General features: G+C 38.9%; 1 protein-coding gene across 1 annotated transcript in view; it reads right to left on the bottom strand.

The window, feature by feature from the left end:
• The window catches only part of POLQ (DNA polymerase theta), a gene marked incomplete at its 3' end in the record, with an annotated part of 51,733 nt that overhangs the window by 25,888 nt on the left and 12,763 nt on the right, over nt 1–13,082 (bottom strand). The window contains exons 6-14 of the mRNA XM_082277315.1: nt 12,421–12,640; nt 10,396–10,540; nt 10,152–10,298; nt 8,885–9,097; nt 5,522–5,664; nt 4,046–4,250; nt 3,362–3,504; nt 819–1,012; nt 370–494 (exon numbers count right to left, since the gene is read on the bottom strand). Coding sequence (XP_082133441.1) covers nt 370–494; nt 819–1,012; nt 3,362–3,504; nt 4,046–4,250; nt 5,522–5,664; nt 8,885–9,097; nt 10,152–10,298; nt 10,396–10,540; nt 12,421–12,640 — 1,535 coding nt within the window. The remainder of the gene's footprint in view (nt 1–369; nt 495–818; nt 1,013–3,361; nt 3,505–4,045; nt 4,251–5,521; nt 5,665–8,884; nt 9,098–10,151; nt 10,299–10,395; nt 10,541–12,420; nt 12,641–13,082) is intronic.

The following is a 13,082-nucleotide window of genomic DNA, read 5'->3' as shown; positions in this document are numbered from 1 at the left end:
TCCCATCTTAGAGGCTCCAAACTTACTCAATGCTGAAAGGTACTCTTTCCTGATAGACCAAAGCTTTACAATGGACTTGCACTAATTTCCATACTTAGTATTGAACAAACTACATTCCTGCACAGTACACAGCTGATTTCCACAGACTTCCCATACTGCAGCACTGCTTGATTCCTCTCAGCTGGCTCCCTTCCCACTGCACACTCTGTGCACAGAAGCCATAGCAGGGCCAACCACAGGTTAAGCTATAAATCCGTAAGTGGTTTTACAAGGCTGTTTGCTGTTAGGACCACACCTTAGCCCCAAACCTGGAAGGAAAAAAACCAGACTAGCCTAAGATAACCGGAGTATTTTGCCCAGACAACTCACCTGCATAAGTGGCAGCAGATTGCTGCAAGGATTGAAGCTGACCACGACTACAGCCGTATTTCTTGGTCATATCTTGTAAAGGAACCTCACTGATTAAATCCAGAAGGGCAAGGCTGGTGAAAAACCTGTTGAAGAAGTACATGAATAAATTGAATAAAATTGTCATCTGGGGCACATTACTGTACATGGCAAAATGTACCATGATGCACAGGACAGAATGGTACTACAGTATAGCACACAAAAAACCCAGAGACGATGGCTTCCAAAAACATCAGCACAAACAACTTGTGCCACCAGTGTTCTCAGACCAGAGCAGACCAGGTCCAGGTCTCTGACCTATGAGTTCACTCACTATAAGAGCCAGTTCCTGAAAACAGACACAGAGCCTGAGCATTACAAATGTTGCAGCCTCTAGTCTCTGCACATTCACACCCACATTCTGTGGCTACCTTTTGTGGATGGCCATTTGTCTGTGCTGTTTCTCTGTTTTAGCTGTGATTTTGCCCCTTACAGAGCGAGCTAGAAAGCCTTCTTCAATCCCCACCAGCTCAGCCACACGTTTCATTGAGGCAGGAAGTTTCTCCCATAAGCAGAAGAACTGGTACCAATCAATTGTGGTCCACTCCTCATACACTGGGGTGACCTAAAGAAAATAAGACGATGCAAAAAAACTATTTCAGAGAAACAAACAGAACTAACAGAGTTTTGGGTAAACAGAACTACAGCCTAGGGAATGTGGTTAGAGCATCCTACGCCCTGCGTAAAGGCACTGAGTCATAGGCATGTACCATAAAGAAGGTAAAAGCTCTTCTAATCCAGTTTCTTTAATATTTGTACCGATGAGATCTGACTCATATGGGTACTCCAGTGATTAAACAATTCAGACTCTTTGTCAGATTACTCTTTAAATCCAAGCCACTAAATGATTTTTAAGCTGTATCTTCTAATCCTTTAACAAAACAAAATTATATTTTTTAACATAATTTACAGATATCTATCAACCTCTTAAAACCACGAGTAACCACACTAACCGCTGCCACAGCATCTGATAAAGCAGGAAGGACACAGATTTTGCCAAAACTTGCTGAAGCTTTAATTTACCTACAAAAAAATCTCAGCTTTTATTAACAGTAACAAAAAGCCATCCAGAGCTTTTTTTTTTAAAATGTTTTTTAGACAGAAAACCAATTCTGTTAATGCTTAGTCAGCACAGAGTTAGTTTCTCTATGAGGAGACAAAACGTCTTCATATCTTTATCAATATAAAGCAAGATTAATTATTTTGAAAGACCTAAGAGTTGTTAGGCACACATGTTAAATGGCACAGAATACTAGATGCTTATGTGGTTGTAAATCATCCATGCCTCTTCATCTGCTGAGAAGAACAAGAGTTATTAAGATGGGTGTTTGTCTTTTGTTGTTTATTGGGTCTTTGTTGTGGTTTAGATTTTTTCTTTAAAGAAAACTATTTTCCTAATCTAGCAAATGCTTACTTGTTATAATCAACTTCGCTAAAATACGAGGGCTCATATTTGTACAAGTAAAAGATTCAAGCTTAAAAGAATTAAAAAGCATTACAGCAGATAAACTCCTTGTAGGCCATAAGGAACACATGAAGAACAATACTTAAAAAAACTAAAAAAGCAACAAAATGAAATAAACCTTTGGCCTTGAAAATGAACAGACTTGCAAGAAAGTGTTTTAGAGTAGCTTAACAGAAGAGAATCTCAAGAACATTTTGTTCAACAGTGTATGATTTAAAATAACCTTAGACAAGCTGCTGCAATTAAAAAGTACAGCATAAAAAACATAATGCCATCACTGCCTCTACCCCAGAACAGGAACAAATTTCATCCTTTTTTTTTTTTTCTGTTTGAGAGATGCAAACAGGGAAAAAAATTGCTGGTACATAACACAAAGAAGTTCATTTTACCTAGCAGAAGTAGAACGAAATATAATGCGGTCCTCGAAAAGAGAGATATGGGTACATATGGGACAGTAGTAGATCCAAAAAAATCTAACAGTGTTAGCCCATAACTGGGTTAATGAAGACAGCAAGCAGAGACAGGTACCCTCAGTCTCTTGCCTCCCCTTGTCCCACAGCTCAACAAGCTTTGTAATTGCAAGCACATTACTCTTGAAGTGAACTTTCTTTTCAGACAAAATTCCCTAATTTTGCCTTTGATTTATCATCCTGGTAAAGCGAATACACTTTACACTTAGACAAGGCTAAAGCTGACTGTCACATTTCGGATGATGATTGCATGATGGGCCTCTGGCAGCCATGAATCCCAAGTCGTTCAGTGCAACTCCATCTGGTTTCCTCACTAATCTTCACAGGTTCATGGCTTCCTCTCCAAAGGTCTTAAATAGCAGTGCTTAGCTTTTCAAGTGTATGTGCTCATAAATCTTGACATACTCCAGGACACTTTTCCCTCATAAGATTTATCACACTCCTTCCTTTAGCAGCATCACCAGGCAAGTAAACTGAATCAGGGATGAACTTCACTGTAACTGAACCAAACAAAGGCCCACCCATAGAAAGAAAGTAGTGTGGCGCTCTGAGGCTTTTTGGAAGCATAATAGACACTAAATGCCCAACACTTTTCTGGGCCTCCAAGAGTAATATGAAATTAAGCCTGCTGTTCCCAAACACACATACAAAAATCAATTTGTTTCATCAACCTCAAGTGTCTCAGGAAAATTACCATTATGTTATGTTCAAAACTTAGGAAGTTCTGAAATCTTAGGAAGTCAAGAGTGACAACAATGGGCTTAAACGGCATGCAGCACCTGCCTACACAATAGACACTATGGTAACACACTAATTCTGAGGCACATTCAATTTAGAAACTTTTCTTCATGAAGGATAAGCTAAGCAAAACACAGAAAAACCTAAACCTATGTTCAAGGAGCCTTCAAGAACTCTGCATTGTGCTGTCTCCCCTTAGTTTTGGCAGTAGAAAATATAAGACGCAGAATGAGAAACCTACCAAATAGACAATATGCAGATCATTCTCCAGAACAAAGCTTTTCATAGCTCGCTGCAGGTCAGCAAAGATTTCCATGGCTTCAGTTGGTGAAAGAGAAGAGGAAAGAGTAGCTGAGCCAAGATGTGTTGGATGATAAACCTTTGCTGTTAAAAAAAAAATAACGTCTTACATAGAGAAAGACTTAAGTGCAAGTTTATAATCATTTTCAGGTTGTGCTGCATTTGAGAGATTTCTAACTTTTCACAACTGCTTTTTCAATAAGAAACAGTGTATGTCCCCATTCTAAAGACAGAAGAATGGAAACAATAACAGGTTTAGCCTTGCCTATATCTAAACTAGCCTTTTTCTCTTCTTTAGGAAGACAAAATTCATAGTCTGCAGTTAACAGGCGTCAATCCTGTAGTTCAAGTTTGCTTCGTTTAAAAATATTTTGGGAATTTGTAGACTAGGACACATCAGTCTTAGAGGCGATGTGCAGCTGATGTGCCTTCCAAGAACACGTGCATGCAAAACACATTAAAGCAGGTGTAAAGATACCTTCCAGAAAGCTAGAAAATTCTTCATATGCAATTCTCTAAAATAAAAAAAAAATGCATAAGTCCTTACTATTCATTTACGTTGAACATCTACTCAGTTGCAGAAAACTTAGCGAATCAAAACTAACTGGAGGAACACCAACTTTACCTTTCACATCACTGCCAGAGTCCATAACTTGAATGAATTCATTTTCCAGCAGCCATGCCACACAAGCCTCGATAGGTCCAGCCTGCGCTTTGTCTTGCCCTTTCCCATTTTCCCACTTGCTTTCTTTCAAGCTGGATGCAAGCAGAGTGCAAGAGGCATAGGTCTGCACATCCTCTGGAGTGTTGGCTACTCCCCCCACGATGATCTGTTGAAGAAAACTGGCTGTTCATATTGCCAGAGATGCAGTAGGATGGAGCATGAGATCAGAGAATCAGAGAGTGATCCATCATCTCAGTTTTCAAGAACCATTTTCCCAGAGAGGGGAATATGAGGCAAAGCAACAGCCAACTTTTCAAGACTTCCCTTGGCAAGAAATCATCTTGGGTAGAAGCAAGAGGACTAAACGACAGGAAAGAATGATTTACAAAATTTTATATTGAAAGTGAACATACTCATAGCACCAATTTAAATTTGAGACTAGTCCCATGAATATTTCTTAGCCAACACTGTGAAATATTAAAATATGTTAGAACACAAACTGCAATTTTTTGAATATAAAAAGCAAACCATGAAGGTGGAGTTCTTGTAAGGCTATTCAGCATACTGAAGGTTTCTCTTAAGAAATACGAATATACCCCATTGTTGTTTTCCTGATTGAGAGTGGTTTTTTCCACCTTGGATTTTGGTTTTGCTTTGGAGGAACCCCTTCTTTTAGATAGACAGCTCTTATGTAGAAAAATACATTTAGAAATTCCACTGGTCTGCTAAAAATTCAAAATCTATGGAAGCACAACCAAGTTCTAAGTATCACAAAAGTTTTCAAAAGACAGTGAAAGTATAGCAAGCAAATTCTATTTAAAGAGTCCTGCATCTAATCTAAGTTCAAGCCCAAATGCAGCTTTGGAAAAGGGCATAAGCTCACCTATGTGGAATAAAATCCTTTTGGCCCTTTTTTACTCCTACAGGAACCCTGCAGAGGAGGGAGCAAATTGCAGACCATCCCTGTTTGCTCACCAAAAGTGTATTCACAAAATTTCAGTCATTCCTGTACAAAAGAGGTAGGTAAGTTGAGGGGGTAAATAAGAGGCCCTACAAGGTTCCACAAATGTCATTATGGCACAGTTCAGCCTATAAAGCCTCTAGGATCAGTAATTTACAAGCATTCTCCAGCTAGGAATGTCAGGTCACACCTAAAGTTTAAGAATTACACTTACTTCTGCCTGCTTCTTGACTGCATCTAAATGCAAAAGCAAAGTTTCTTTGAGTGTGCTCACATCCCAATCTGCATCAAGCAGAGAAACATCCCAGACAAAATGCTGAATACTGAAGCAAGCTGGCAGACCCAAAGATGACTGGGTAGACAAGGGAGGAAACACATGAAAAAGAAGTGCACAGCAAACATTTGGTGGTGTCACAGAAGAAATCATCCTACAAGGGTGCAAGCACAGTTCTCATCCCTCTCTGAGTGTCCCCTACCTCAAGTATTGCTCTTTTCATGCTAGAAGCAACACCTTCCCCTTCTCTTCTAAGCAAACAGCTGCAAACAGGCTTGAGAGATCCCTGAAGCAGAGCAGCACCTTTTGATCTTTCTGAGGGCTTGCAGACTAAAATGCTCTCGCCTATTGGAGAAGAAAAGAAAAACAAAACAAATACAGAAACAATGACCTTAGTACTGCATCTTAGCACTCTAATAGCTGCACACAGTTCATCAAGGACATATTATTGGCATGGAAAACTGTAAGTATTTTCAAAAAAAGCTGAGTAACAAAAGAATAGAAAAAAATGTGCAACCTTGAACAATGCATATGAATTGCTATGTAAGAACTCCACAGATGCATAGTGCATCAGAACTGAAGGCAGAGCAAGCTTCAGAGTTACATTAGGCTAGTCAGTCTTGCCAAGTCAGCTAAGGAGATTCCACAGCCTCTCTGTGCATTTGCTTTGCTACTGAACCACTCTTGCTTCTTGTTCTGGAGCTGACTGGAACTATAATATACAGCAGCATCAATTTTACTTCTTCATTACATTAATAAACTGAAAAAATTCTCAAAAGAAGAAAACATAAAAGCTGCACAGCATTTTGACAGTTTATATTAAGTCAACCAGCTTTCACTCCAGAAATAACTAATTCAGAAATCCAAAATTACTAATATAAATAACTATGCATCCTCTGAACTTTCATATATGCATATATACACACATACACATAAGTATCCTGCATAAGTATCCTCCACTGAAAGTACATCTAAATGTATCCTACCTTAAAGTTCTCTGTCTGACATCCTTAAGTTAATCTCTAACTACTGAAACTCTGTGGGAGACAAAAAACGTCCCAGAGCCATGAAAGAAAAATGAAAATAATGGGTAAGTTCCTTAATGAGACCATAGTACAGCTTAGCTGTGGAAAATGCAGTAGTGAGATAAAGGATATTTTTTCACAAAGCTATTAGAGAGAAACTAGATCACTGGAAGACCTTAGCTGGTTGCAAGCTTTGCCAATTGGCATAGGATAAATGAATTATGGGTAGGGCACATTTGCCTTTGACTAAGAAGAGAGCATTAGTTTTGGATTAGCTGTCCAGTAAATATCATGATAGATCTATGATAACTTGTTAAGATTTAAATGCACTTAGTCTGAACACAAGGTAATTCTGGTAGTGGGTATCTTAGTAAGATCCTAGGATTGATAACTTATGATAGAACTGTAGCTGTGGAAATGCTACAGTAATTAGCAAATCCAGAGGTAATGAAAACACAACTGCACTTAAATGTAATGAACAGAATAAATAAATGCAGTATAGGCAAGTACCAAAATACAGCTTAAACACAGTTACTTAAATTAACTACAGGATGAAATGATGCTCAGAGGATGTGTCTTGGATTTTTTTTATCCTGCCAGGTGAAAATTTTGGTATCTGTTGACCATGTACTTTGGACAGAACTGGGGAGTATGCGAGATAAACTGCCTGCAAAGTATTGTTTTGTGAAAGAAAAGCTTATTTTTACTTTAGCAATAAAGAACATATATTCATTTTGTATTTGGGTTCTGATGTGACCTACAATTTCCTCTGAAAACTTCCCTTTGACTCCTTCAGAGTGATCTATCTAAAAGAAAATCTAACTGAAGATGGGTATCCACTTAGCTCTACGTTATCTGACAGTTTTACAAGACTTGTGCGATCTGCTTTCCCAAGGTGCCACTGAGAATTTAAAGATAATAACTGCAATCTAGTAAACAGTAAATTAAAAAAAAAAGGAACTGAGCAGTTCCAATATCCATTATTGAACATTTCAGATGCTAGGGGAAGTCTAGGTTAACATCAGACCAGACAAACACCAGAAGACTCTGGATATCAAGGCATAAAACTCCATTAAAACCAACAAAGGCCCTATTAAATTCTAGGTTTTGTTCAGCTTTACCTATACCTCCTTGGGAAAATGGCAGTTTTGACAAATGCAAAAATAAACAAATTTCACTCTCTAAAATGATATTTTAAAATTTCTGTCAAATCAAGGAAAAGAAATTAAGAAATCAAAATGTAAGACAATCCAAAACTACAATATTGGGAGAGGAGAAGGAATTCAACCCGACAGCATTTATCTTCTGTCAGCTAAATTTCATATCCACATAAAGCATCTTTTCCAGCTGAAGTTGCTGTCCTCCAGTCTCCCTACTCTGTGAACGAGTAGCAGCTGGCAACATAGCTTTATGTTCTCATCCAAAAGACTCCATGAAGTGGAAAAAACCAGTACATTCATGAAGCTCATCAGCATAAAATCAACTGCTTACTGTGCACAACACAGTCACAGCAGAACTGTCAAAAAGGGTACTAATTATTGTAACTTGAAGGAGAAAAAGAAGAAACTTCAAGGAATAATGTAATTTTACACCTGCCAGCTACAGTCAAATGACAAAGTCTGGAAAATTTCAAAATCCAGCACGCAGCTGCCCTTTTCTTGAACACATAGGGAGAGCTCGCAGAGATATAGGTCGCAAAATGCTCTGTTGCTATGCTACTCAGGCAAAAATAGAAAGCTAAATGTAAGAACAGTCTGCTTACATAGGGCTCCAGCAAGCACCAATCAAACAATGAGGAGGGCAAACCCACTTCCTGCATCTGTTGAACTTCTTATTTTCTACTGTGTTTATACTTGTATAATGTGGCTTTTTGCAAACATCATCCACAAAGATAAATTGCCATTGCAAATTAAAAGTAACAGGCAAGATTACTTTGTTGAACATCAGTCAGTGCCACTGTATGCAAGAAGGTGCCATATTATCTGTGAACTACTGCTCCTATTTCCCTGTCTCTGTCTCATTACTACTTTCAGGATGCATAAAATTGATGGTTAAGTTTGGCAGAAGTTTAATAAAGCTAAATCACAACTTCCAACAACAGAAGTTTGTCAACTTAGGATTGCAGACTTTAAACACATTTTTTACATTTTTAGGCTTGTCCAGGGAGAGTTTACTGCATATTTTCTCACTGAAACTGTAAACACTTTAGTCAACTGCCCATGGATCACAGAATTAAGGCAAATGAACAACGCAGCCTTAGAAGCTAACAAGAATTCAAAGGAGAAAATAGCCTGTTCCTGAAGTAACTGACATGTAAATACCAAAGTCAGTCTCAGGCAGTGAAAGCAATCTCCCGGGAATTACAACTTTTACTCCATTAATACCAAACAAATTAATACCAAACAAATTCATCTTGATTAGCCTAATCATACAGAATACCAAAGGAATTCATCATGATTAGTCAGTAATTGCGAAGTACTGTCCTGGATTTAATCAGGTTAACACCGCTCTTACAGAATGTTAATAAAGACTCTGCTTACCCTCTGTGTCTACCCCTTTCCTGCCAGCCCTTCCAGCCATCTGCTTGTAGGTGAGGATGTCCAGCAGTTTGCCACCGAAGGTGGGTGTCCGGATAATGACGCGGCGCGCGGGCAGGTTCACTCCCGACGAGAGCGTGGAGGTCGCTGCCAGGACTCGGATCAGGCCCTGCCGAAAGGCTCCCTCAATGATGTCCCGCTCATCAAAAGTCAGACCTGAGGACACGTGGCTTTTAGTGAGCCTTGTGATGGTGAGGCTGCATTTTAGAGCTAGCAATTCTGCTGTCCAGCAAGGGAAGAACAAACGAACTCAGTGAACATTCTCCATTCAGTGTTAGGAACTAGACTCGCAGCACTGCCTCCGTCAACTTTTTCTGACCCGTAAGTGAAGCAAAATTTCACCATTAAATTTCTGTTATTCAATTGACAGTAATAAACTAGTTTTTCTAAGTTGCTTGTACACAGCGTAGCAAGATGAACTCCTTACTGCTTATCTACAAGCTCAGCAAGGAAATACATAAAGAAATAAAATAAAAATGAGAAAACAGTAGGGAACTAGGATTTACTCATCTGCTATCCTGACCCTGGACTCTTTCTTCATTATTCCCATTACAGGTCTAGTATGTATCTTTCTACATTTCCTTCAGGGCTTTAGGACAATTTTGTTCTTGAGAAAGAAATACAGATTCTACAAGCATTTGGAATTATTCCTCCTACATGATCAATGCCATAGCTACTGTTGTCTCTCCGAGGCAGTCCTTTCTCTCAATGAATCAACAGGTGACATACACTATTACCTACCTAAGAAGAAACAAAAAATCTAAGCAGAAGTGTTCACAACACATGCTCTTTTAATTTTTATTTTCATTGTTACAATTCCTCTATTTACTCATTTATTTCAGTATTAAGCTAAGGAAAATTGCTCTGAAATACTCTGGCAGCTTTAGGAACAACTTGAAAATGCTTGAGCTGCAAATCAATTAATTTTTCAGGCAATTCACAAAAAAAACCCCAGTTAAGTTGTATTCTAAAAGCTGCTGTTATCCAACACAACAGAGAGATGATTTAGCAAAACAATTTGTAAATTAAAGTCTTCGGCCACAAAAAAATAATTTCAAGTTTACCTCTACCTGTGGGATTCTCAAAGCTTATTTAGGCATGAGCTACAAAAGGCTTAAAAAAACAACCAGTAAATTGCTGATAGCTGCAGTAAAAAGAACCCATATGACTCAACCATTATTGAATTCAAGACCAAGATATTCAGGAATACCTGCATGATGAAATGCCACTCCCCATGGCAAAGTACGCTGGAGCACAGAATCCAGGCCTGAGATTGAACGCTTTAACTGATCCAGAACCTCATCAATCCCTTCTCTGTCCACAACAACTGGGGCAAGGGCTGAGTTTTTTGCAGAACCTTGAGAGAGAAAGTATTTTTATAATTCACACTAAAATTAATTTTCATTAAAGGCACTGTGCATGCTGTAGTCTTCTATTAACTACTTTTCTCTTACTCTCAGCTTGTTGCAAACTGTAGAACTCCCTGGCAATGATGTCTGCCAGCTTCTCACACCAGTTCTTGGATGGACAGAAAAGCAGGACTGAATGGCCACCACAAACAGTCTCATAACACAGGTTCACAATATGGTCTTCGTCTCCCTGAATTGAGATAAAATATTTTCAGTGCACTCTCAGAATTAATGGGGTTTGTAAATGCTGTCCTTCTTCTGTATCCCAGTAGGAATCTTCTACTTCAAGTCAGAAAAAGAAGCAAACAAAGAACAGGGAGCACTGTTACCTTAGTTTCTGTCTTGCTTTATGAAGTCCAAGCACCAGTATGATCACATTGTTGAGGGCAGCTCTAGACCTTACCCATGAATACATGTAATGTTTTACATCTTGCTTCCATAAATCTTTCTCTGAATGAAGGCCACACAGTGCACAAATAAATCACTGCAACCTCCACATCATGGCTAACAGCAGTGGAGAAGAACTAGGAAGAGCCCTGAAGAAAAACCCCTCTACAGTTACCAGGGAAGATTTACCTTGGATGTCTGAACTAAAAGCATGAGAAGCAGCAGTCCAAGCATCCCCAATAAGATGCACTCAGCAAGCACTGCTGACCAAAGACCACAGGTACTCAGAGCACAGCAGAAGGCTTTTAGGGATACTTATATAGATGTTCATGCAGAACCCTGCTGTTTGCAGCTTGCTTTTTTGGTTTTAAGATCCTAAGACAGTCCATGCAACTGATCTGTTTTGCTTGGCTATGCCAGATTCTCTTGTAGCAAGCAGGCCAAAGGAGGAAGAGAAAAATGTAGGCGTACAGCAAGAAATAAAAAGCACTAAAATTCAAACGAAAACAGGGGAGCAATGGCAGGAACTTCTCCACAGGAATTCTGCTAAATTCAGCCAAGATGGTGAGGTCATCAAGTTTCCTTTTATTGGTCCAGTCTGAGGCCAATAAAGGAAGTCTGAAGGTCCAGTGACAAATTTCAATCCCAAGATCACCCAGTTTTATAAGCCAACACCCTTAGACTCCCTTGAGTCATAAGCCTAGTTTAGTTCTTTCTCTTACTTAATTTAGTAACCATCCAAAGCAACTATCTCAAAAAATATCCAAATGCAACATCACCTTCTCAATATGACCACATAAAAGCTAGCTTCCAAATGCTCTAGTGAAAAACATTTCCTTCTGTTTCTAGGATACTTTTTCTTTGCTCTGCCACCATGCTACTGACAAGAGAATGTGCACAGCAAGAACCGAGTGCAAAACATTCCAAAATAATGCTGGCATTCCTTCCATATTGTCCAACTGCTATACTAGTATTACACAGAGCAGTTGAAAGGACTCGAGAAAGAATTCACCCTTCAAAGACTCCACAGAAAAGGACCCTACAAATAGGGAGCCCAGATTTCCCATTTCTACCCATTTTGTTCTTCAAAATCATTGTAGTGTATTATTCCTAACTTTCCATATCCTTTCCATATCCTTTTCAAATCCTGCAAAAGGACTAAATACTGAAAACAGATTCAGAAGAATCAGGATGGGCATCTGCCTTCTAATCACTGTCAAAACTAGATCATTTAGCAGTTTAACATAAGCAGGTTGGATACCAGATTTTAATACAAATACTTTCTCCCAGTTCTGAATGCAAATTCCTTGGCCTAAGCAGGAAATACTTACCTGCATTTATGAAAGTGAAGTAGATTCTGGTGGGTAAGGGGAGAATCAAACTCTTTATACCTGTTAAATGCTCTGAAACAACATAACTGCAAAGCCAACTTTGTCTTGAAGTCAGATTCAAGAATCTTCAAGACCTTCATGAGTGTGTATATTTTGGGGGTTTTTTGTTTAAGTCAGTAGAAGACAAAAATACTGATTTTGTTCTCAGTTTGAGCATGAATCTATGAAGTAAACAATGACACTGGGAATGTCATCTATTTAAAAATAAATAAAAACCATACCAGAAGCCGTGTTTTTAACTTTAGCACTACGAAAGGTGTTATCCCAAAGCCACTGCTCAGAGTTTTGTTACCTTCACTTGCAGCTTGGGCTGGAATTCTCGCACTAAATTCATGGAGGAGTCATATATGTTGCTGCCAATTTTCACCCACTCCTTGAGGGGCACAGGGCGGAAATCTGTACAGTACAGCTCTGCATCTAACCATGAGGCCAGGAGCCCCAAGTTAGGGAGGGTAGCACTCATGCCTACTATTTGTATCCCACCAAAACCAGGACTGGTGCTCTTCGTGTGTCTGGAAGCGGTTAAAAGAAAATGAAAGTTAGTGACAACACAGGCTACTGTTCTGGAAAACAGAATTCAGAAGAACTAGCTCAAACTACTTCCTTCCAGCCTCTCAAGTGCAAAGCTAATTTTTTCAACTTCTTGAGAAGGAAAAAAGGCCACACTCTACTCTTAGCAAACACTATGTCAGGTTACACATTGATAACAAGATAATTCTATTTTTAATCAATTTGAATCTAAACCTTAACCTTCTTTAGGATGCCTACAGCTATAAATTGACTGCATATTTGGAGAGACTGAAAACACATAGATCAACCAGTTCCTTGCCACTAACACAAACAAGGAAATAAAGAATGGCTCAGTCTCCACTGCAATCTTTCTAAGCTTAAATGCCTCAATTAAAACACTTCTATTTGTTTCCATTTCAGGACAAATAATACTAGACTAATGTC

Source organism: Coloeus monedula (assembly GCF_965178545.1).
Source record: "Coloeus monedula genome assembly, chromosome: 3".
In the NCBI taxonomy this organism is placed as follows: Eukaryota; Metazoa; Chordata; class Aves; order Passeriformes; family Corvidae; genus Coloeus; species Coloeus monedula.
Note: the sequence above shows the minus strand (reverse complement) of the source record. Positions and strands in the feature narration are given on the sequence as shown.